At 36.2% G+C, this 25953-nt stretch overlaps 1 protein-coding gene across 4 annotated transcripts in view; it reads left to right on the top strand.

Moving 5' to 3' along the window:
* The window catches only part of TBC1D22A (TBC1 domain family member 22A), a 187664-nt gene that overhangs the window by 19015 nt on the left and 142696 nt on the right, over positions 1-25953 (top strand). For all 4 annotated transcript variants that reach the window (XM_075081294.1, XM_075081292.1, XM_075081293.1 and 1 more), the window contains exons 5-7: positions 14986-15056; positions 19990-20118; positions 21625-21687. In XM_075081294.1, the coding sequence (XP_074937395.1) occupies positions 14986-15056; positions 19990-20118; positions 21625-21687 (263 nt within the window). The remainder of the gene's footprint in view (positions 1-14985; positions 15057-19989; positions 20119-21624; positions 21688-25953) is intronic.

The raw sequence follows: 25953 nt of genomic DNA, 5'->3' as shown, positions 1-25953 counted from the left end.
AAAAAATGTAGCTTTTACTGATATAATTCTGAATCTTTACTCCAATGACTGTGTAGGAAATACTGTGCTCAGTTTAGGTATAGATGAGGGTCTTAGACAGGTAGGTGTTTGTTCTTGGTTAATGCTGACAATTACAATGAGAATAAAAGGATTTCTCATTGCCCATACTAGCAATTTTTCATATTTTTTTTTTGTGAACTCTGAGCTGAGCTAAATTCAGCTTGTTCACCTCCCTTAGTGCTTGATCACAAACTGAAATTCAGCCTTGTTTCCTGTCTTCCCAAATCCTTGAAACATTTAGGAGGAATGCACTACAGTCCCAGTAGTCTTCTCACTTCGGGCTGATCGGCAGACATTAGCTCTCCTGAGAGGCAGGAAATACTAAAACATCAGATGCCTGAAAGAATTCACTATGTTAATATGAACAGAAAGAGCCAACTTCAGTAGTTGAAAGGCAATCTGAACTATTTTGGATGACCAAGTCAATTCATTAATTTTGCAAGATTGCCTGCTTTTTTATTTGACTTTTCCAAGCTCACTTTTCAATGCATATGGAGGAAGTGATCCAAGAGCAGAACTGTAGCTCGTTAGGTGTATTCCATGTGAAAATCTTTGCTTGATCAGAACCCTCTTTATTCTGTACATCATGGAGTTTATCAGCAGCTTTCCTCCTAAGCCAAAGATATTGAGGGGAATTATGAAAAGAAAGGAAGTCTTTGCTTTTCTTATGTGGTAAATAATCATCCATTGTAGGTAGACCTACTGGTTTTGGTTTTGGTGTTAGTGGGGGAAGCTCTCTAGTACTAGCTCTTCTGAATAATTGCATGAATTGTGTGGCTCAGTAATCTAGACATGTATATATTAATCCTGATTTTTTTAGTTGTGCCTTTCTTGTACTATAGTTTCACTGTGAAGGACTGATGTCAGTTAGATTGCATTTTTGAATGTAGATATTGCAATAGTGTTTTTTAAGTCTGTTTATTTGATTTGGTTTGTTGGAGTATTTTCTTAATAATGTGAAGCGTTAGTATTATAATATGTAAAGTGATGCCTTGGTTATTTGTTCCAAATGCATATGAATATATTTTAAAAAAAAAAAGATGGGGGGGATGGAACACAGATGACATTATCCAAAAGTAAATAAATATTACTTGGCTCTCACTTAAAAACTGGATTTTTCTTGTGATTGGTAAACAGACTGCAAAATTTCATCTTCTCCCCAAACAGGAGAAATAAATACTGTCTGTTATTTCTAAGTAAGTGGGAAAATTGTCTCCTTTAACTGGGTACTATAAGTGGTATTTCCTATTTTATCTCTTAGTATAGAGAGGTACTTTAGTTCTACTTGGAAAGTTTGTTAGAGACTCTTAGAATGGCTTTAAGGTAAAAACAAAAACAGGTGATGATACACAGAAATTGAATGCTGCTGGAGAACTATGACAAATTGTAATGCCATTTAAAATCTTCTGGCATAGTTGTTCTCGGTTACTTATTTTCATAATTTACATTGTTGGCTTCGCTTGTGACAATTCTTTCTTAGCATTTTTATTAATCTTCCTTTTGCCTTAGTTTTCCTAATCTGTTCACTTGCTTTCTCATACCTTCTAACAGCAACCTCATGTACTTCTGCTTCTTCAGCTTTCTATGTGAAATAGAAGACAAGGTGTACTTTTCTGCTCTTCTCTAGCAAAGGTCCTGGAAAGGGTCTTACCTTGTATTTACAACACTGTATTGGGCTTTATTTTCTGTTTCCTGCGTGCATTCAGAATAACTCTTTGTTCCATTGAGAAGATTAAGGGCAGTGTTTGCTTGAAAAAAAAATTAATGAAGTGCCTAACAGAGCTATTACTCATTTTGGAAACCAGTTGCTGTGGTTGCCATAGTAATAACAAGCCCTCTATTAAAGCTATTTTCTATATGTATTGCCTGTATTGTAACATGCTGTTGGGGGAGCTGCAGTTCTGTGAATCTATGCTCTTGAAAGAATTTTCCAGCTTTGTGTAGTTAAATTATCCAAGGAATTTATGTTATAGGAACATAAAACATGTAAATCTAGTTTATCATATCTATCGTGGAGTTGTTCATGCAGGCCATCACTTCATGTAGCCGTTTACAGTAATCTCAATAAAATAACAGCTGTATCAAAAATGAATAATGCAGACAGAGAAATTTTGAACTCCTTTAATATTTCTTGACTTATTTTTTATTTAGTTGTAACTGATAGAATGATGAGGTGGTAGTTCCAAGAAAAATACTTGTAGACTTGATTGTTGCCCCTCGTGTGTTTTAGGTCTAATGGGTAATAGCTCTAGTAACAGCTCGTGGGGTTAGAAATCTGGTAAATTAATAGGATGTTTTCCATGTAGAATGCCCTGTGAGATATTTATGGAGTATGAAGAATCTTTAAGCAGTAAAAAGATATTGTCCTAAGATTTTTTTTTTTAAAGAATAATGACTTTAAACTTTTTCTTCTTCAGAGAGAAGAAACATATATCTGAATATATTGTACTAAACCAGATAAAACAAATTTTTCCAAAATTAAATGAATTACCTCAATTCCAAGCATTTACAGATCCCATTATGCCTTCATAATAAGAGATCCTAACCCAGCGATGTTTCTGGAAAAAAAAAAAAAGCAAGCAATTTCCCTATGCAGAAGTGACAGTTGGCTAGTGCTGTTAAATGGAGGTATTTTTGTCCTAAAAAAGTATGGGGATTTATAAATATTTTGATATAGCAATCGTCACAGAATTCTGTAAAATAATGAGACAACTGAAAGACAGAGTAGCAATTGGGGCTCAAAGTGTTGCTTCAGAAAGTATCCTTTCAATATGGGACAGGGTTTATAGACAAGGTTTTACAAATACTGCGCTTGGATCTAGCCAATTTCAGATCTGAATCAGTAGGTTAAACTTAATTTTGTGCTTACATTTTTAGCAAGTGATCATGTCTATGATAAGAATGTTTTACAACTACTCGTTTTCAAAATAATTGTTCATGAACTTTAAGAAAACATTTATTATATTGAAGTAAGGATATTTTTGCAGTACAATCTTGATGGAAAATGTGTGCCTGATTTGTAGCTGGCATTAAAACTCCTATGTAGAAATCTTGTGCTGGGGAGCGTGTTCCCAGCTCATAACTAGGACATCTAATTCCTTGGGAAATTTACAAGGGGAAAGAGTTAGTATAATGACAATGAATTGAAATTATGCTTTGACTGGGGAGGATGTAACATTTCAACCAATGACAAATAGTTTAATGGTTAATTAGATATTAAACAGAGGACAACTTTCAAATATAAGTGCAAGTACATTTCCGTGGTACTCTCAAAGTCTTGGCTGAGGATGGATTTCTTCTGATCCTTGATTTAAAGTGTTGGAAACAATGGGGTAAACATACATAGTCAAACAGGTTTTTACAAGACAGCGATTTCCAAGTTTGAAACCTTCACACCTGTATTTCTGTACTGCTACACTCCATGCAATAAGAATTAATAAACTTACTGTGTGGTTGGAGTCTGTTGGTATGTTACGCAGTGGAAATGTGGTAGCTTTAGATTTGTTCTTCATTTGCCCCTAATTTCATTCTTTCCTGTTTGGCCCTATTAAAAATAATAATTACTGTGAACACTCTAACAGCCAAGGAGCAATTTGGGGCAAAAGGGCATGTCCATGGCATCATGGGTATAGAAATACTGTGAATATTAGAAGACAAAAAAAAAAAAGCCCAAGCAAATCCCAAAACAAAACCAAAACCCCAATTATTAAAAAATCCCTGAACACTGTAACAATACAAGTCTTTCCTTCAGAACTATTTTGAGGGGGTATCAGTGGGGCCAAGGCACTGTTGTGAATGAAAACAGGGGATAACAAAGCTGTGAAGTTTAGATGGAAGAAAAAGTAAAATTCAGCCTTTTTTGGTGTAAAATGTTAGCCATTCCTACTGCTGTGCTAACAATTGTAGGTATCGATGGAGAGGAAATCAGTAGCTAACAATAAATCTTCTGTCCTCCCCAGTTATAGTTGCATTTGGATAGGTGCTCTAGAAATGTTCCCCTCAAAAAAGTAATATCAAGTAAATTGGATTTTGTGTTGATCCTTTGACTTCATTATTAACAGTAATAGATGAGTAAAAATATTTCAGAAATGAAATATAACCGGCACCTTTACTCTTAATTTTGACCATTGGATGTTTTTTCTGCGTTTGATGTTGTATAGACAGTTTTTTGATGGTTCTTTCGTGTTCTACTGATCTTCCTTACTAAAGATGACCTAGAATAAGAACAGAGTGCTTAGGTGGTAATGATGAGAGAAAGGCCCTAGTTATACTTTCGCTTGTTGGAAGTTGATCAGAGAAGGCTTGTACATTGTGTATTAACAGCAAGTAATATGTGTTAGGTTTATACGAAGTACTCTAATATATACTATAGAATATAATTTCCCTTCTTTTGGATGTTATACTAAACTTTATACTAAAATGAAATAAAGAACTCAAATTTCAAGGGCTAACAATAAGAGTCAAACAGCTAGAGTCTTTTGGTATGCATACATCTCAAGCTGTATCCTTGGACTTTCTGTCTTTCAATTTACCTGCTTCATCTTAGACAAGTTGCTTGTAGCATCTCTTGCCATTAGTTGGCACTCATCCTTTCATTTTGTGAATCTGTTTGAATAGTAATACATGTTAGTGGGGAAAAGGCAAAAAATTTTTGAGAAAGGAAGGAAATGAAAACTTCTGCTGGTGGACAGGTTGAAAGAGAACAGATTCCCCATATAGCAAGCTGACAGAAGTTAGAAAAGTAGTGCTGCTTTTTCCAGCCTCTCTGTATCAATCTGCCTCCTCTTTGTGAAGATGTAGCATCTGTGGATGTAGGTGAGAACTATCCAGTCTCTCTCAAGCTGTGAGATGGGTTCCAGGTTTGGAGCTTCCGTGGCTGTCAGGAGCTACGTGGGACTGGTGACAGCTTCAAGGCCAGACACTCAGGCATGCGCAGATACACACAAGGCATTCTTCTTTCTTGGGTGCCAGGAAGCATTCCGTGTCGGATGTTGTGTGAGCTGACGTCTGTCCTGATTTTTGTCATGTCAAGGCTGTTTATAAGAGTAGCATACCACAACTGTTTTCTAAATAGTTTTTTAAAATTTGTCAAGTGTCTCATTTGCATTTTCTTGGAAAGATGCTGTTTTTAGAGGTGTAAGCAAATAAGTTTTTCTTTGTGAGACATCTTTGTGTATTTATTTGCTCTTAAGTCAAGCTTCTGACCTCTGTTAGGCATTTCATATGCTTTTGTAGCTCTCTTGTGTTCACAACAAATTCATGTCCAGCTATTTGCTCCCTTGAGCATGCTGTGTGTTACATATTGGCCCAGTATGGAACTTTTTTAAAAGAGTCTTTTTATCACGTGTTTATGGAGAAAATTCAGCCTAAAATGGATTTTCTATTACAAGGTACTGTAGAATATGAATGTACTTGGCACTTCTCAGTGGGAAAGTTAAATATTCAGTAGCAAATGTGGGAGGAAAAGGGAAGAACCAGGTGTTTAAAAGAAAAGCTAATGAAAATTGCGTAAAAAAAAGTGATACTGTGACAACTTACAGACTGGAACTTGGTATTTTAATTTTGAGATAAAAACATCAGAATATTTTCACCCCATTCAGCTCTTTTAATTAAGATCCATGTGTCTCAAGGTAACCTGAGAACCTGAATGTAAATGTTTCAATTCTGTGTTATCATTTGATTTTTACGAAGTGATCTGGTGGGTCGTTTATAAGAATAAAATGCATCTTAAAAACAGTAGTAGATACACTTGCTGTAAGTCATGCTTATATTTCAAATAAAATTTACATGTAATTAATGTATTTTAACAGTATTATTATAACAGCTTCACTGACAATCTTTTACATATATCTAACATGGTACTCTATGTGTATGCTTCAATTTGTTCTTGCCCCTCTCGCCACCAGAAGCATTTTTATTTGATGCTATACTAGTGTTAGTCTAAGTCTTCCAGGAGCGACTTTTTTCCTGCTTTTATAATTGTTGTTGGGAAAGGCAGAGCTCTTGGTTTTCTTTCTTCTTGTTTTGGTGTTGAACCACCAGAGGAAAACACAATGTGAATTAATGCTTTATCAGTAGTGACGCGCAAGGGTCAGACCATGTGCTTTTCGGGTGATGATCCTGAAAGCTTGCTACGACACCTCATGAAAATTCTTGCGTAACCTCTTTCAGTTATAGTACGTGCTGTTTGTCACTGGCAAAATGCTGGTTGAGCTCAGTGTAGTGAAAAGTTAGGACCAGAATTTTATGATTTTTGGAGTAGTCTGAGGTCCTGGAACTTTGGAGGACTGTTACGTAGGACAGCAGTCGGTGCAGAAATGGGATTATGACATATCTGGGACTAATGGGTTGCGATGGAATTGACTTAACTCTGGTGTGCAGTCATCTCTCTATCTAACAGTTTCCATACTGCAAGCAAGTGCTATACCGCTTATGAAAGCAAAAACAGAAACAAAAGCCTTGAGAAAGTTTGGAAGAATGCTGTGTGACATGACAACACAGTAGAGGAGGTTACTAAATACAATAGGAGGTTATTAAATAGAATCCAAAAGGTGAAGTTCTGTGCCAGGTAAGGAGAGTAGAACAGAATATAAAACCTGTCAGGCTAAATGCACTTCTAAATAAGAGTTTGAGAAACAACTTGCAAAAGATATTAAAAACTAGTGTTTAAATGCTTTTTATAAAATGTATTGGGAGCAGGAGCATTGCCAAATTCTGTAGGCCCAGCAGGCAATCCAGGTGTAAAAAGAGCACCCAGAGGGGATAAGGCTCTGGCAGAGGACCATAAATAATTGTGTTCAGCACTCAATGTAGGGAGGTATTCGCCCCCAAATCCTACATTGTGGAGAATTAGTCAGAGGATCTGTTTCAAGGAAGTGTTATGTTGTAAAACAGATGTTTTCCTTGCTGTACATTTTTACTTCCATGTCCGGTGCTGAGATTTTCTTCCAGAAAGAGCAGTCCTTTGAAACCCAGTCCCATAGGATATGTGCATTATTGTTTGGAATTACGTGACAGTTCAAGCTATCCATAATTAAAGGAAAAGTATGTTTGTTGCAGAATAGTGTCAGGAATGAAAACTGATTTCTCTTGAAACTTGCAGAAATAAAACATTATTCCTCCTTTCTCTTTAACTTTCAAAGAATGACTCAGTTCAGTGAGTCCTACAAGTAGTTGTTTATATTTAGCCTAGAAGCAGAGGTTTCATTTGAAATAGTGCCATAATTTAAGTTCTCTTTGTCAAAACTGTCTTTGCTTGCTCCTGAATTTAGAATGAAAGCTGAGCTGCATACAGCATAGAAAGTTACTAGAATAAGCTATATTCCAATTCATTTGTGTAGTTCCTATCCTTGGCCTAAAATGAGTTACTTAAGAGTAAGTGGGATTTTTGTCCTGGATGATTTGCCACTGATTTAATAATATACTCCATATTTCTGATCCTGATAGTAGATTTACATATTTTCTTGTTTTATGCTTGGGTGGTTTGTGGTTTGTTTTGTGGTTTTTTTTTTCCTTCTTTTTTTTGGTCCTCTTTACATGGGTTGTTTTTAAGAGGTTGTCACCCATGTTTGTGCATGGATTCCTATTTGGGTCGAGGTAAGGGAGGAGAAAAAAAAACAGTAAGGTGAAATATTAGATGGAGTTCAGTGGGGTACAGAGTTGAGAATGAGCAGTTGGTATTACCTGAAGGTAATAAAAGTAGTTTGAATTGAAATTTCTTTCCTATTATCTGAATTTTCTGTGCTGCTTATGTAATTTGTAAATGATGTGCTTGTGTGTAACCGTAGCCAAAACTTTCAAGTGCTTTAGCAAAATGATTGTGTAAGGAAGAAGAAAACTGATGCATAAGATCTGATTCCTTTCAGCTGGACTACCAGTGACGCAGAGAGATCAGACCTGGTAAAGCGTTCTTGTTCATAAGTACTGCACAAGGACTAGTGGAGCAGTGTGGTGCACAGTTGGAGATGGCTTGCTTTTGAAGACTTGAGGCCTTTGTTGTTATTAATCCAACTTTAATCCAGCTATATAATCGTATGGTGGAGGAGAAATACATATATGACTTGTAGACGCATTTAGTTAAGGCAGATATTCTCGTTTTAGTTCATAAACTACACAAAATACCATTTTTCTAGTGTTGCTCATGTTATATGCTTACTTTGCCTTTACTTGTTCTGACTGATTCTTGCCTTCTTGGCTTTTAGAAGACTATAATCAGTGATACTGTTACTTATGATCTAGTGCTTGCTGGCTTGGGGATTTACTTGACGTGGAATCATGGGTGGAATTGAAACTTGTTTCGGATGTGTTAGGGCTGCAGGCAAATATCTAAGCTGCTGACTGCCCTGCTTGGAGGCTGAGCTAACTCCCTAGGGTGTAGAGAACTACTGGAGGTGACATGAGTTGTTGTTGAACATAAACAACAGTGTGAGAAGCTGGCAGAAGCAGCACCCTATAGGATGCCTGGATTCACAAATAGTAAAGGGGGACTTGTGTGAGAAGTGTCCAAACACTGCCATTGCATAGAGGGGAGCACTGGGGCCACTTTGGAAGGTGCAGCGTTACAAGACCAGCAGTGCCTAGGTAATCATTTCAGAAATACCGATTTTGGGTGTCATTGTAGTGAAACTTGGACCACTAAGGGAAGAAGTCATTGGAGTGTTTTTTTTAATTTGTGGCAGGGAAAAGGAGGTAGAAGGGTGGTAGAAGAAGAAGATCAAGTAATGGGAAAAAGGGAAAGGGTTGCAACCAGGTGCTGTCCGGGGGTACCTGTTGGGCAGCTTGTGCTTGATTATCACAGCTGGAGTCTGGCAATAAACTAAACCTGTTAAGACCCAACAATACAAGTCAAACCTACTTGGGTTGTGAGGAGGGCTTCATTGGTTGGCAAGAGGACAGACACCTGGGTGGGTGGACCAAGAATCCTATTGCCACTGGCTTACTGCCTCTTTCAGGCTGGTTGTGGAGCCACCACTCCCTAACAAGATGGGTGTCGAAATATCTGATTTATGGTGCTTCTGGTCATTCATTGCCAACACTGTTAGACTGGGCGGTAGTTCTTGCTCTTGACAGTCGTTGGGAACTTGTAATATTAGAAGTGTATCTTGTCTGTTTTTATAGCCTAGAAAATTGGAATTGCATGTAATTCAGGTTGATGGATTGCCCATCTTCTGTTTTGGGTAAATGGCTGAAGTTACTATGACTTAAAACTGTAGCATGTGAATTTACAAATTTGCCTTTTAATTGCACGTTGTCAATTTGTCATTATATATATAATATATGGGATCAGTGTTCTTGATCTCAGACATCTGTTATGAAGCTGGCACTCTCTGTTCTTTGGAATGCAAAGACTATATTTTAACACTAACTTCTTGGATAAATGTCTATTTAAGGCCAAATATCAAGATCTTCTAAACATGATTGCTTAATACCACAGTAACATAATTTCGCTGTTTGGGAATTCGTGTTCTTCGTCTGCTACTCACCATCTCCCCTCTCCCCATCCTGAAAAACTACTTGATCGAAGCTACTGTTATAAAGAACCAATCCCTGAGAGCCAAAAGCCCATTCCAAATAGTAATGCACTCAGACTTTTGTTCTGTTTTGATGTAGCAGACTGTTTTTCATCTTTTCCTGATGTTTAAAAAAAGAAAACCACACAAAAACCCAAACCCTATTTCTTGGTTTTCCCTTCGGTAGCATCCGTCTGCTCTCTATGAAACTCTCCTTAATGAAGCCTGTTCCTGTCCAGCTGTGTTCTGTATCCCACCCTTGCTGTGTGTCATGGCAGAGCCGTTGGTGTAGGGGTTTTGTGTCATAGGTATTCTCAGGTTTTCTTCAGAATCCAATAGTGCCTTATTCCCATTGTTCATGACATCCCATAGCTCTTTGACTTTAGAACTGCTTTTTGTTTTCTGTCCTCAGTGTATCAGCAGCCAGTCTCTGCTGTTGCACTTAATGCATCTCTGTGCCCAAGCCTTGGTTTTTATCGTGAATGGGCAATCCTGGGTGCTGTTTCCTGTGTAGTATCAGTGAAACTCAGGAGTCACTTATTTAATATCAGAGCATTTTAGTTACTTATTACATCTCTTTCCCACTAATCCCTCGTGTTTTGCAGTGACAGCATACTCGTGATGAAGTATATTTGTTGTGCCAGCCTATGATTTGTAGTTCAACTTAAACTTCACCTCTCTCTTAATCAGTGTTTGTCTGCACAAGTTTTGCTTTAATTGTTTCTTTGAGACTTCAGTCCACACTCAACTGTGGTAGTATAATATTTTTCTAATGTCACTGATCTTTTGATCATCCTATATTCTTCCAGTGCCTGTCAGCTCCTTGAAATCAAGAGTAAGGGAGGAATTTATTGGGATACCACCAAATTGCTTGGAGTTGTGTCTAAGTGTGCTTTTGTACTTCCTCCACCCATGCGTATTTAGTGTGCAGAAGTTCTGTGACTTTCTTAATGAAAGCATATGCTACTGCTGCTTATATTGCTTAGGCTTTAGTATATTACAACTGCTTTTCCTAATTTTATATACTGTATACCCTTCATGTGTATCTCAAAAAAATGGAAGAATATTATACTTCTATAGTAAGTTGCCAAGTGAGACAAAAAATATTCTTGTTTTATTTTTACAATACAAAGAAAAGTAATAGAAGTAATAATTTTATTCAATAACTTTTAAGCTGATGGTTAAAAACACATGGATTTTATACGCTACAAGAAAACTGCTATAACATTACATACGATGTCTATTTGCTTCATAAGATACTTTTCTAGAGTGGGACAAATCTAAAAAGACAATATAATAGAAGAATAATCCTATTTACAAATGCAAACAAATATGAAGTTTTTAAAAAGTCATTTGATAAACAGAATGACTGTAGTTCATGATGGCAAAATTGCCTGAGTTATAAAATGAATTTAGAACTAACTTGGGGTTAGAATTAACTTGATACTTAAGAGCGTTGAAAGCTTGAAAGTGTTCTTTCAACAAAAACTTCAAGATAAAATTTTCTTGTAAGACGATATTATAACAGGACAACAGTGTTCAAAGTTAACTACAAATAATGAAGATGATATGCAAAAAAACCTGCAATATTTGTTGCCTAGATTTCATTTTTAGAAGCCCAATCAGCAGTCTGGTGTTTGTAAGTTAACAATAGAAAATAGCCCAAGCTGTATGGAGGTAACATGGCTTCAGAAATAATTGCAGTAAAGCATATATTTTGTCTTTAATGTTTCTGGTGTTTTAAAATGTTGTTTGGTGATCGTCTATAATAGCTTGTCTCTGTGAAACTGAATAGATTTTTATTTTTCTGATCGGAGTCCTTGTTACAGGCTTTAGATTATAGAAGGGTAATGAATATTTGGACTTTATATGATTCCCCCCCCCCCGCCCCCCCCCCATGCACGTTCTTACATGTTAATTTTAAAACATCTGTGATGCAAAAAGGTGTAGTTAAATATATTGTTACAGTTTGGTATAAGAAAGCAAGAGAGCCTCAATCTCTGGGATTATTCTGAGATAAAAAGCAAAAAAAAAGGTTCATTTGAAAATATTTTAAATAATTATTTAGATTTGATTTAAAGTTACAGTTGTGTTTTAAAGATGATACCACTTTTTAGGTAATAATTTAAGGTTTTCATAATGACAGTGAATTCTATTGGCCAACAATGAAGGCAGGTGTGGAATTTCAGTTGATGATTTGAGGACAGGTAGAGCTGAAATATATAGGGGTGAGGGCCATAAAGGAGGAAAATAAGGTAAAAGGAAGTTTGGGGAAGAGGGTGAAATGGATAAATGGGATTCAGGAGCGATCTGTAAGTAGGAAGTAGAGGTTAGGAAATTAGTGTTAGAAGGGATGGTTTTCTTTTGGATTTGTAGTCATGCTACTGTCAAGGGACCTTGTTATTAGAGTGAACTTATAGTTACTGCTCTTTTGTATGTAGCTCAGTAGGTGCTCTGTCTGAGGTCCCTCTGTTCTTAAGGGGAAGTAAAAAAGAGTTCAGCGCCTTCCCATAAACAGATGTTCTCTGAACTGAAGGTGGCTCTCAGTCTGCCTGTTCGGGTTTCGCTAACTGAAGCTCCCTTGTGGGGTTTTTTTTTTTTTTTGTTTTAGAGTTGGGACAGGTAAAATGAGCTTAAATTTGTTTCTGTTGGATAGTGAATGTTTTTATTTCTGGATCAAAGAGCAGGCAATAATCTGTCTATGCCAATTATTGGGGGAGAGGAAGATCTGGCATTACAATTTTTGTGCAAAGAATACTTGCTATAAATGATCGACATATTGGATAGGTATAGACTGCAAATAAGAAAGAAAATAAAATGTCATCGGTTACAGTGAGTGTAGTTATGTTATTAACTCTGTGTATATTTAATCTTACCATTGTCAGACGTGATGGGTAGGCTATAAGTACAAGGAAATACAAGGCTGAGGAATCTTTTGTTTGCTGGAAATCAAATAAGTCCATATCTGGTGTGTTCTTACACTTTTTCCTTTACTATTTGGTATTCTAGTCTTTGGACTGCCCAAGGTATATGACTGAATTTATTTTTCATCATGCTTAATATAATCTTCTTACTGGTTAGGTATTCTGCTGTTTTGGTACACTTACATAGTAATGCATGCCTAAATATAATTTGGACTGATAGAGAACAACCTTGAGTTATTTTTGTACTCTTGCTTTAACAAGATATCGCTTTGACATCCTTTTATTTCTTCTTCTGTAGGAAAGACATAAATTAGTTCATTTAAAAAAACTATAGAACAAACTGTGTCTTTAAGTCAAACTTATTAGGAGATTCATATTTTTTCAATTTTTCCCTGTGTCAGTGTATTTTTGACTTTTTCAGGGGTTTGAAATCTTGTAGAAAAGAAAAGCGCCTATTAATGAAACTTATTTTTGTCAAATACAATAGTATTTTAAAGCTTATAGACTAATGACGGTTTCATTGGTGTTGTAAGAAAGTAATTATTTTTTAGACTGGATTCAAGACTTGCAATAGATATATTCACTTCGATATGATGGACTTTTAACATCTTGTTTCATCATATCTGTTTTTTTTTCTGTTTTTCTGAGTTTCTGCTTTGTTTTGATCTTAATGCAGCATCTGGTCACGGTTTAGATTGGATTTTGGTGATGTAGACTCACTGTTCTAAGTGAGATCTCTGTGCAGCTGCTGTTGTCTTGGCAGAGCCTGCTGCTCACAGTGAGAGGGAAAACATAACTTGTTGAATGTGTATATCCAGTACTGCAAAGTTTTTCTTAAATGAACAAGTGTTGGTAAGGCCATGACAGTTTGGAACAGTCATGATTGAAGTGACCGCCATGAAACCACTAATCCCCCTGGGACCGAAACAGCCTTTCATTTCTGCATCCTGCCAGTTTTCCTCTCTGTATTTTCTGTAAGAAAAGAGATGGAAGTATGAATCCATTCATCCAGCTGGATTTTTTTTTTTCCATGATTTATTTAACTTAATATAAATGCTGTCATCTCATTTTAAGGTAAAGCAGGTTTTGCAAGTATCATTTTTGCTAGAATGTATCTGAAGTAGAAAATAGGGCATCTTAATGCTCAGGTAACTTCATACTCGCACTTCAGGTTACTAGACCCGTTTACTTTAGTTGATGCTTCTTTGAGAAACTTTAATTACTAACTAAGAATCTTTTTTGGTTTTTTTTTTTGCATTAATTATTTAGCATCAATATACTTCTTAAATCATATTCCTTTTTTCTTAGAATACATTATATATTCTTGTACTGATTTCAGTGGATTATGCTTTCATTCCTGGATAAAAATAGTTTTAATTGTGTTTAGAAATAATTTGCTTTATGATAACATACCACATCTAACATAATAATTTGCATTTCTTCATATTATAGATGCACATTTCTTTCAGAGAGAAGGAGGGTGGGGGTGGGAGAATGAAGACAGATATTGCTGTAGGAGTCTTTGTCTTAACAAAAAGTAAAGAGAATATGCATCTATAAATGGCCGTTAGTGAGTCAGTTACGGTGTCCACTCAGAAAGTTCTTACTCTGATTACTTCCGTGCTTTGTTTTCTTGGGGTGGGTAGATAGGCAGAATGGTTTTTAAAGTCTTTGAAGTATAGAATTTGGAAATTATATGCATTTGATAGGGACCAAATTTGCTGGAATATACGTAGTTAATTCAAATATATATATAATTAATTGTAATAAGTGTAGACAAAATAAAATGTACAATTTTCTTGTTCCGTGTTCTTTAGCAGGTTGATAATTTAAACTTGTGCAATTTTAACCCATATTTTCTACTCAGAATAAGAAGAGAAAGAGCTACAAGTGGATATCTCATTAAAATATTGTTTCTTAGAGATGCTGTTAAGCATCTTTTGTCTCTACATATTCCATGATTTTTTCTATAATTTTTTGCAAATGTTAAACAGTTTTCACAAAAAAATTGTGAAATCCCACAGATTGGTTTAGCTGGGTATGGTATGTGACAAGCAGCTTTCAAGAGAAAGGAGTACAACGTGCTGAATGAGAATATGGCATGGGATTAAATTCCAGCATTCAGCCAAAGTATCATTCTGTTTCTGCAACTGAAAATCTCATTTTTAATTAGGATCTGTGTAAGCATATTATACAATAAGTCTGAGTATCTCTTGCATGTTTATATAAGGCATGTATAATAACAAGTAATGCTGAGAAATACTTCAGAAAGTTACCTTATACTCAGTGTCTATTATCATAGGTATCCGTATGGATAGTAATTATCTAATATTTTAGTAATTCGTTAGAATTGCCATGTAATTCTGATTTCATTAGACTGTATAAGAAGACGTGATCATTGTTGTAAACAGCTTTGTGCTATTTTTAATATATCTGTGTATGTTACTTGATAATAATTCCCTTAGTTCTCATTAAATACTTTTTTTTAATAGAAGAATTACGGAGATTGAGTTGGTCTGGCATTCCCAAACGGGTTCGTCCAGTTGCATGGAAGCTTCTTTCAGTAAGTTGTACTTTTTTTTCCTTCTTCCTTTGTATTTAGTATTAGTAGTTTTTTCAAGCATTGCAAATAATTTTGAGTTGTAATCCATCAGTGATACTTGAAAACATGGTGTCTTGTTGCTGAATTGTAATGAAAGTTCTGTTCTTTTGCTCAATTTCAAGATTAATTTATCACATTGAAAGGAGGGGAATGAGAAGTAGTAGTAAATCATGTCAGCTCTATATCTTTGTTTTTCAGCCTGGCTTTCTATGAAAGAAAGGCTTATGTGATAACAGTGGCCTCTTTCAACCAATTTTGATGGAATAGTAGAGTTTTCAATGACAAGTAGATTCTTACAGTTTTCTTGAAAGTAGGCACACAGTAGAGGAAACGAAGCCTATCGGTGTCCTACGAAAGGCTTAATTCTGACTTCACAATAAAGTAACTACAAGAAAGGATTAACAACTGTACTGAGGAAAAACTCGGAGGATCTTATGAGTTTTTGGGCTGATTGTTGTATAGTGGTTTAAGCAAACAAATCTGAACTGCTGTGGTCAGTTACCTTGTGGCGTTGGCTCTCCTCATGTCAGACCTGTGAGTCAGTTCAAGGAGACAAGCTAATTAAAAAGCTAGTCACTTTTTTGTAGCTTGAGTTTTTGGCTGGCTGAGCTCTCTGAACTTTGCCGAGCGGTCAGAGGATTTTGCAACGACAGTAGCTTGGGAGTGAGTTGACTGACATACCAGCGAACAGCACACAGAGGTGTTTTGGTCAGGCATCAGAGACAAGCTTGTGAGAGTCTGGGAATTACTAGCTTTGGTGTTACAGAACTGGATTTTTTAAATCTTGGTGTTTGCATTATATTTAAAAAGGCTCTTTTGCAAAAATACAATGTATTCCTCATAGGAGTAGTTTTCATGTCAATCTTTTCAGCTATAATACTTGCAATGGCAAACAGTTGTGCATTTTAGCTGTTGTTTGTCTGCCTGGAGTTGGATGAAGAACTTCTGAAGATGTTTGTATTAAAAAGAAGCAAAAATCTCCAGGGGCTGTGAAAGACACTTTATCAGCAAATCTTCATGCATTTAAGAAGTGTTTAAAATTCTGAGTTATACACACAACAGTTTAACGGTATTGAATTTTTCAGAGAGTAGACTTAAATAGCTTTGCTTTTTATAGAATAATTCATCGGGGAATGCTAAGTATTTACTGCAGATTGAGACTGATTTCCAGTGACTGAAAGAGTCTCTCTTGCTGATGAGTTCTACTAAATTTGCAGCTTAGTTCCTTCTAATGCTAAATGCAGATGCAGCTTCTTAATGGTGGAAATTCAAATATCCTGCTGTAATTGAAATTAAACATATACAGTCTATTTTACTTCTGTTCCCAGAGTTGTTGTCTGAGATTCTGTTAATGAAAAGAGCATTTTTTTTTTTTTTTTTCTGGAAGCTTAGGGTGCCTGTTTTAAAACACTCAAAGTAAAAAAGTTATGGCTAACTCAAAACTGACTTTGAAACACAGTAAGCTGAAGCATAAGGATAGGTTAAGCTCTGAATCAGAGGACTGACACTGTGGTTTAGAGAATCGGAATTATGCAAAAGTTAACTGCAGTCACTTTCTTTTAAGTAAGAGCGTGGGCTTTCTGTGAGCTTCACTTTCATTCCATAAGTTGATTTTAGTTTAGTATTTCTGAGATTCCCAGTGTAGAGAAATTGCTAAGCGTAGAGTTCCCTTGTGGTTTTTCTAAACCACTCCCATTAAGGATCCATTCCAGTTTAACTCTTATCTTCGGCTGTCTTGCCATACCTCTGCAAAGAAACTGTCTTCAGGTTATTTTGGTTTTACTTCAAGAAATTTTTTTTTTCATGAAGAGACTTCCAAAATTGTTCGTGTGGTTTGTGTGGGTTTTTTTAGTTAGCAACCAAGCACTATGCAGCCACTCACTCACTCCCCCCTGGTGGGACGGGGGAGAGAATCAGAAGAGTAAAAGTGAGAAAACTCAGGGGTTGAGATAAAGACAGTTTAATAGGTAAAGCAAAAGCTGTGCGCGGAAGCAAAGCAAAACAAGGAATTCCTTCCCTCCTTCCCATGGGCAGGCAGGTGTTCAGCCATCTCCAGGAAAGCAGGGCTCCATCACGTGTAATGGTGACTTGGGAAGACAAAAGCCATGACTCTGAATGGCCTCCGCTTTCTTCTTCCCCCAGCTTTATATACTGAGCACGACGTCGTTTGTTGTGGGATATCCCTTGGGTCAGTTGGGGTCAGCTGTGTCCCCTCCCAGTTTCTTGTGCACATGGCAGAGCACGGGGAGCTGAAAAGTCCTTGACTAGTGTAAGCACTACTTAGCAACAACTAAAACATCTCCGCATTATCATCACTGTTTTCAGCACAAATCCAAAGCATAGCCCCATCCTAGCTGCTACGAAGAAAATTAACTCTATCCCAGCTGAAACAAGGACACCCTGTCACCAAATACCACTATTTTGAAAGTCCTGGTAATTTTTACCATGATTTCTTATCTACTAAATGGTTCTCAATTAATAGACTTTGGAAACCCAAAGACAAATCGTTTAATAATCATTACTTTTCTATACTGTAAGGGGGCAGCTTGTTTCATCTTATTTCCAAAGTGGGGAAGAAAAAGTGCATTGAGTATTTGTGGTCATAAACTCCATGATGCTTTTCTCTAATAGTAATTAATTTTTAAGTCACTTTGGTTGTTTAAGCATGTTACCTACTGCTAGTGTACATCCCAGGTAAGAGTGGGTAACATGATAAACTTTTGTGTTAAAATGCACTGGAAGCTACTGGGGAAATAAGTGTACAAAAGCAAAACCATTTTGGTTAAAGATCAGTGGCAAAGCCAAAACAAACCAGAAAACCAGAGAAACCAAAGCATAGTTTAGAGCTAAATTAGGGCTCGATGTGTTGGTTTTTAAGTCTTAAAAAGCCTGAAACTATGACTTATTTGGGGAATTGAGTGCAGTTGGTGGTAAACTGTCTTGTTTGTAAAATCAGCTTTGAAGTTGGAATTTTTGAAACATGATTTTAAAAAAATTGAGCTCTTGAGGTATTTATTACATAGAAGGTTAAGAATATTAACGTGTGCTTGATGAATACAGTTTTTCAAAGGGAAAGCGTATGAAAATCAATATAATGCTCAGGGGCTGTTGATGTTATGTATGTCTACTCGTAACGGTATATAAAAAAATTACATGATTTATTTTTAAAATATATCAAAACTGTTAGGTATACTGTACCTAAACAGCAAGCAGAACTGTTCAGGCTGACTTCCCTTTTGAATAACAAAACTAAAGATGTGGTTGCAAAAGCCTTTGGAGGAAACTAATGAATAAACGGATTAAACTCTCCACCAATTTATTCCCTGATGATATGTTCAAGTCTTTCCAACGTTTAAAAATAAAACCTAATTTGTAAAGTGAACAGGAAACAAGACACGTCCAGTTGAAAGATTACTTCAGTCTTTGAATAATGGCAAAAAGACTTTCTGAGAAAATATTGGTATCCTTTAAACAATCACATTTGATCTCACAAATGAATTCTTTTCTAATGGAACTAAGATATCCTACAGGAAAAAAAAAACAACTGTTGAGAATAAATGGGAGGCAGAATTCAATATTTAACTTAACACAAAACAGTGGGACAGGATATTAAATGTCAGACTGAGTCTTGAGGCAAAAGTTAAGCTGATGCAATTTAAAGTAGCTGGAACAAGACACAAGTCAGTACATCTTAAAGATACAGGTTTGCCAAAGGAAGTACCTCTTATGGTATCTGGAATGTAATATGGTTTGTACTTATTCTGTTGTCCTCTTGTAATAAAAAATTCAAATATATGGGCATAACATTTGAAATGGTTTTAATACAGAGATATTTTCAAAAATCTATTGATGTTTTAGTATGGTATGTATTTTTTATTGTTTTCCTAAAAGTTGAGCAAAATGGCAGTTACAGAAACGGGATATGATGTTGGATAGTCGCAGGAGAGCAATGCAGCCGGTATAGTTTTTCTTAGACTGTTAGATTTTATTGTATAATTAGCAGTTTTAGCATGTTAGGTTTACCCTTTCCATTTTTGCTTGTAGGACTGAATGAAAAAGTTGTTTTTGTACTTAAATGCACAGCAATTTATTAGTAATTTGCAGTGGCTATGGCTCATTGTATAAGTTGAAATATATGCTGCGCTTCTAGTGTAGTATTTTTTGATGTTATGAGGATTTTGTTTAAGGAAACTTAAATTTGACATAAATTTGATTTCTCTGTTTTACTCATTACCATTAGTATAGTGATAGCTGTTATTGTGGAATGATACCTTTTGTGATATTGGCAAGAAACATTTTAATTTGACTTGACTAGTGAATAATACGACTATTAGATTTTTCTTATATTGTCTTGGATGTCCAGTTCTCTTTCAAAGCCATCTATTTTTAGAATAATTCTTATATAAAGTACTTTTTCAGGACTGTCATGTATGTAAAATACCAACTGGCTTTCTTTTTTGCTGTGTTATGGGATATTGGTGTTGACTGTTTGAAATCAAGCTGCTTACAAGCTAGAAATAACTAGTTCTGGATGTTCAGGAATGCAGAAATTAATGAAAGTAGAGCTTCACATTTATCTGAACTTACTTTTTTGAGCTTTTCTTTTTGGAAGGCAAACATCATCTTAGAATTCTTGATGAGAAATTGATTTTTAAAGGTGGAAAAGCATGAAACTTTCTTAAAAAAAAAGCTGATTTTAGTAAGGTGTTTGTATCTGAACTTCTGTATCAGTTGGAATGATTAGAAAACTGATTTACTAAAGGACTGTTCAGATCCATGTAGCACTGCACGGCACTACATCAGTTTATTAGCTTTTCTGTCACGTCATCAAATGCCAGAGGTGCTTTTTGTAAGGCAAAAAGTAATATCCTTTTCATTTTACTGTTGTTTTCAGGGCTATCTTCCTGCAAATGTGGACCGAAGAGAAAGCACTTTAAAGAGAAAACGTAAAGAGTATTTTGCATTTGTTGAACAATACTATGATTCCAGAAATGATGAAAATCATCAAGATACCTATAGACAGGTAGAACACCTATTGAAGTGTCTCTTACCTACAGGATATCTGCTAAAGAACTTAAAGAGATTATTTTTGAAGTTTGCTACTGTTTTTCTCTATATCTTTATTCTTACTGGATAGACAGCTCTCTAATCAATCGTTTTCTTACCATTTCAGAAGCAAAACATTAAATATTTTGGTCTGAATTTCAAAACACTGGATTTCTTTTAATGTCAGCTTTAGGCATGCCATGTGGTGTTGCCATTTGCTGTCATGGTTTTCTGTTTAAAATGAGTATGTTGTTCAAATCTTTCATCTCCTGCTTAGACCCTCCTTCAAATGAGTGAGGATGGGAAAGTATAACAGTGACTGTTTCTTACTAGCTCTGTGCTTCTGCTTAAGAAGTTGAAACTGTGCATAATGTGCAGTAAACATAGGTGTGCCAAACTTTCTTGCCCACCCAGATAAGCAGATAACTCCAAGTTTTTGTATTGAAACGAATAGTGTGTAACACTAACTATAGGCAAAGCAATCCTACTTTAGCCTTCTTTAGGACAGAAGAACCTGAGATCTTCCTTCCAGCTTCCAGCCTGATCTTTAGTAGCAAGAAGTACATTGTGATAGTGTCAAATAAACATAACTTCACGGAAATAGTAGTATGTATTTACTCACAATTACCCTGAGGTAATTGCCAATATGACTATAACTTGCAAACAATCAAAATGTGCTATAGGCATCCTAAAATGCGAAAACAAAGTATGTTTTTTAAATTTTGCCTAATTTATAGATTGGCAATGACTTAAAGATTTAGCCATATGTTTTGAAATACAGTAAACCCACATTGTTCCAAAAATAATGATTGTCATGGTTTAAACCCAGCTGTCAACCAAGCCCCACACAGCTACTGCTCACTCACCCCATAGCAGGATGGGGGAGGGAATCAGAAGAGTAAAAGTGAGAAAACTCATGGGTTGAGATAAAGACAGTTTAATAGGTAAAGCAAAAGCTGTGCACGGAAGCAAAGCAAAACAAGGAATTCCTTCCCTCCTTCCCATGGGCAGGCAGGTGTTCAGCCATCTCCAGGAAAGCAGGGCTGCATCACGTGTAGCAATTACTTGGGAAGACAAACGCCATCACTCTGAATACCACCCCCCTCCCCACTCTTCCTTCTTCTCGCAGCTTTGTATGCTGAGCATGTCCCAGCCCTGTCCCGTCCCAGCTCCTTGTGTACCCCCAGCCCACTCACTGGTGGGGTGGGGTGAGAAGAGAAAAAGCCTTGACTCTGTGTAAGCCCTGCTCAGCACTAACTAACACATCCCTGTGCTATCAACACTGTTTTCAGCACAAATGCAAAACACAGCCCTATCCTAGCTACTATGAAGAAAATTAACTCTATCTTAACCATAAACCAGCACAGTGATAGAGTGGGGTTATGACTAATACTGTAAAACCATAGGAATGTTTTAACTATTATTGTGTTTAAAAAGTATATTGTTGGTTCCTTTTACAGTATTCTTCTTTCTGTCTAATTAGATCCATATAGATATCCCACGCATGAGTCCTGAAGTTTTAAGACTTCAACCCAAAGTAACAGAGGTAAGAATGATATCTAAAGAATTATTTTTTTTAGAAATAACTTTATTAATGAATCTGATGTCAAAGCATTATTTATTAATTAATTTTACAACACTTGCTATTTTGACTTCAGAACTAGCTTAAAAAAGTTCAAAAAATGAGGATACATAAGCATAGGCTAAAAATAAGAGTGTAAATCTAAGCAGTAAAAGGAAAGGCATCTCATTAATCTCCTGCATTGAATCTGACAGTTTTTTCTTCAGTTTTGTTCCTTTGAGGATGTTTCCTTTTTTGCTTTTTATATATTTTGTTGTTAATGTGTTTTTGAAGTAATCCAGAGCATAATTCCCATGGTTCTATGTATTCGTCAAAATCATTCAAGGTCTGGAAGTTATCATAGTCGTCCACTTGGGAAATTCTCTTTTCATGAATTTGTAGCATGACTCGTTTGTGTTCCTTATTTGATTTTGCTTCTTGTAAATTTTATATGTTGAGTATACTATTTAAATTATGTCGCTGCTGTAGTAGATGTACATCAGTTAATGGTAAATATGTTAAATTGGTCTATATTGTTAGGTAATTGAATCCCATGGGGACTTTTCTTTGTAAAGTATATAGGTCATAAACAGACGGTGTGAATCATCTGCTTTCAGTTATTGCTTGAAATCCTTCCATTTCTTCTCCTTACTGTTGGTTCTAGTTAGACCTTAAAATGTACTTCCATGTAGGTTCTGTTAGCATCATTACAGAGCCATACAGAATATCATCTGATAGTGCCTCAGATGATATGAGAAGTTAAATGCAGAACTGGCTTTCATTTGTTTTTTTGCTTGTCGTGGTTTAGCCCCAGCCAGCAACCAAGACCCACGCAGCCACTCGCTCACTCCCCCCTGGTGGGACGGGGGAGAGAATCAGAAGAGTAAAAGTGAGAAAACTCATGGGTTGAGATAAAGACAGTTTAATTGGTAAAGCAAAAGCTGTGCGCGGAAGCAAAGCAAAACAAGGAATTCCTTCCCTCCTTCCCATGGGCAGGCAGGTGTTCAGCCATCTCCAGGAAAGCAGGGCTCCATCACGTGTGGCAATTACTTGGGAAGACAAACGCCATCACTCCCAGTGTCCCCCCTTCCTCCTTCTTCCCCCAGCTTTATATACTGAGCATGATGTCGTATGGTATGGAATATCCCTTTGGCCAGTTGGGGTCAGCTGTCCTGGCTGTGTCCCCTCCCAGCTTCTTGTGCACCCGGCAGAGCACGGGGAGCTGAAAAAGTCCTTGACCAGTGTAAGTGCTACTTAGCAACAACTAAAACATCTCTGCATTATCATCACTGTTTCCAGCAAAAATCCAAAACATAGCCCCATGCTAGCTGCTACCAAAGAATTTAACTCTATCCCAGCTGAAACCAGGACACCGCTCTTGCAATTCTTTGTTTAATGTAAATGGTCCTCTGCACATGTGGGAGAATTTGGTTTGAAGAAATAGCCTATTACAGGTTTTTGAAAGAAAATGGTGTAAGAATACTGCTTTCCATCTGCTTTCTGCAGAGTGGTGTTTTACTTGGGCTTTTCTAGGGAAGAGTCAGAGTAAAGTAAGAAAAATAAAGGGACAAGAAGGGAAACAATATCAGCAAGAAATAAACTAAAACTTATTCATTTCTTGAATAAGATCAGTGTCAGAGTTGTAGCTAGAAATGAGCCAGTAAATGAAACTGGACGTGCATATTATTTCATGAAAAAATGGCTTCAGAAACACTCAGATACTTCCAAGACGAAAGAAATTCTTGAACTCTATCGGCAATAGTCTCTTAAATTATTCTAAAGATATACTTGCATGCAGCATAAAGGTTTGGGTTTTTTAACGTTTTTTTTTTTACTTCCTTGTGTTACATGATTAAAATGTTCTTAAGGTTTCAATGAAGATCATCCATGTCTCATAAATGTGTCTGTGGTTCAGATGTACAATGATTGTGTTTTTGTAGTTCTTAGTATGGGTGAACATACCCCAAAATGATGTCTGTGTCCGTCCGTCCCCCCCCGTGTTTTTGTGAAGGAGAAATTAGAAGTTAACTTGTCTGGTGTAAGAATCTATGTATATTCTTGTTTTTAAAGGAATATTGCAAAGTACAAAACATGTCTTCAAGAATGACTTCTAGGCAGTGTGTTTATTTCTAAATTAGCTGAACAATTGCAAAAACAACTTTGAAATAAAAATTACCGGTAAACATCTTCTGTAGAACATACTGAATGTCCTTTTTATCAAATTATATGGATGAGAAGTCAAGTAGCTTAATAAAAACAATTCTAAGACAGCCTTTGGAGAATATTTTGAAGTAAAGAGTTATTTAGTAAAATGATGAGATTCTCCGATAGAAATAGACGCCTGTAGGATCTTGGACTAGTTTTGTCTTTGTTTATTTGATTATGCATGAGACAAGATGTATTGATATGACTGCTCTTAACAGATGGTTAATACACTTCTTTTGACTAGATGGAATCTTGATAATAGTTTGTAGGAACAGGTTTATATTTACCATGGATATCTGCTTTTTCCATAATACAGTTAGAAATGCTTGAGTGTAAACTTGTATTGATAATTAAAGAAGGTATGGTCAAGGTTTTCCAACATTTGAAATGTGTATTTTTGTTAAATATTTGGTGTTTGGGGAAAGCATCCTATGACAAGACATTGAAAAGAATTAGTTACAGGACAGTTACAAGCCCCTTTTGGTTGAATGATTAACTTAGAGCTAAGGGTTTATTTGGGAATTTGGGGAGTATGTTAATATGAAAAAGATATTAGTGTAGCATTTTTTACAAGCAGTCACAGTTGAAAGGAGATTTTCATTTTTAGTAGCTAAATTATAGTTAATCTGAAAATAGGCTGATTTAATAAAAATGCTGACAGTCAACTTCAGAACTAATAGGTGCTCCCAGAATAAACCACTTACTATTGCTTGGAAGTAACTAAAATAAAAAGGAAATACTGTGTCTAGGTAACTTCTTGCTAAGTAAAATCCAACATGTCAATAGAACTTTAGTAGCAAATATTATTCAGTAAAGTTTGACTCTGGAATGCAGTTTCACTGAATTTCGTGGGATCATTAAGCATGTGGAATTATTTAGGTCTTTCTCCCTTTTAACTCTCTTCTGGCAGATTTAACAACGTTGCTCAGGTAGCATATTCATTTAATGTCATTTACCGAGATTTCGTTTGCAAATTTTTTTTTCATAAATTCAGATTGTTTTAATTCTAGTTACTTGTTACACTTGTCCAAAGGTATGTTTTTCTAATGCTTGAGCACATATGTGTCTTAAACACTGCCTTAAAATAAACATATTTTAAATCCACACTTTTTAGAAACTGTGGTTGCTCTTGCAAATAATGTAGAAATACTTCTCAAATTAGTCTGTTGTGTACAGCCCAATATCCCTGTTTGCTGGACATACTTATATTTCTTTAGTTTGAATGTTTAGTAAATTGAGCTGCGTAAATTAGATTGACCTACTTCTCATCAATGGGATCGAGGCATTGTACAGCTAGATTGCTGCTGCTTTCTTTAAAAAAAAAGAACACCACAACTAAAAAACCAACAACAAAACCCCAAAACACCCCACCCCCCAAAAAAAGGTCTTTGTCCATACCCTATCTCATCATCTTTTTTTTTATACTCCAACCCCCTTTTTTTTTTCCCTAGTAAGTAGTAAGGACAGGGACGGAAAAATGATAGAAAGCTTGGGGGAGCCGAAGGGACAGCTGATTAACACCAAAAAACCAAAAACCAAACCAGTGTAAAACAAAGGTGTATTTTAATAAAATACTGTTAGTTGGGAGTGAGTGGCCTTGAGGTACAGAAGAAAAAGAATATGAAAAGGTTGGATAGCAGCCGTCAGTGGGATAAGGGGAAATGTGGGAAGTATTTGAGTTGTGAAGAAGTGATGGAGATCTGATTTTAATTTTTACTGATCCATCAGTATTCTGAACTTTACACAGCCGCAGTATCTTCATGTGTTAGATGTTTTTAGAGCTCCACTGATCTCCTGACTAGATGTGTGGGCTACTGGGAGGGTGGGCTTGCACATGGCTTTGCCTTTCCTCTCTGATATGAAAGACCCAAGCACAACTTTCTTGATGTCATCTTAGAAACACTAGTGCAAATGATGCTGGAAGGATCATAACATCCAACTTCTCCCTTGTTCCTTTCTCTCCCTTTCTGTGTTTTTGGAGCCCTATCCTAGCACAGCCTAATCCCCTATCCTCACAGGGGATCCCTTCCTACTCCCAAGGGCTCA

Source organism: Phalacrocorax aristotelis, chromosome 1 (assembly GCF_949628215.1).
Source record: "Phalacrocorax aristotelis chromosome 1, bGulAri2.1, whole genome shotgun sequence".
Lineage (NCBI taxonomy): Eukaryota > Metazoa > Chordata > Aves > Suliformes > Phalacrocoracidae > Phalacrocorax > Phalacrocorax aristotelis.
The sequence above is the reverse complement of the archived record's forward strand: the minus strand, read 5'-3'. Positions and strand labels throughout refer to the sequence as shown.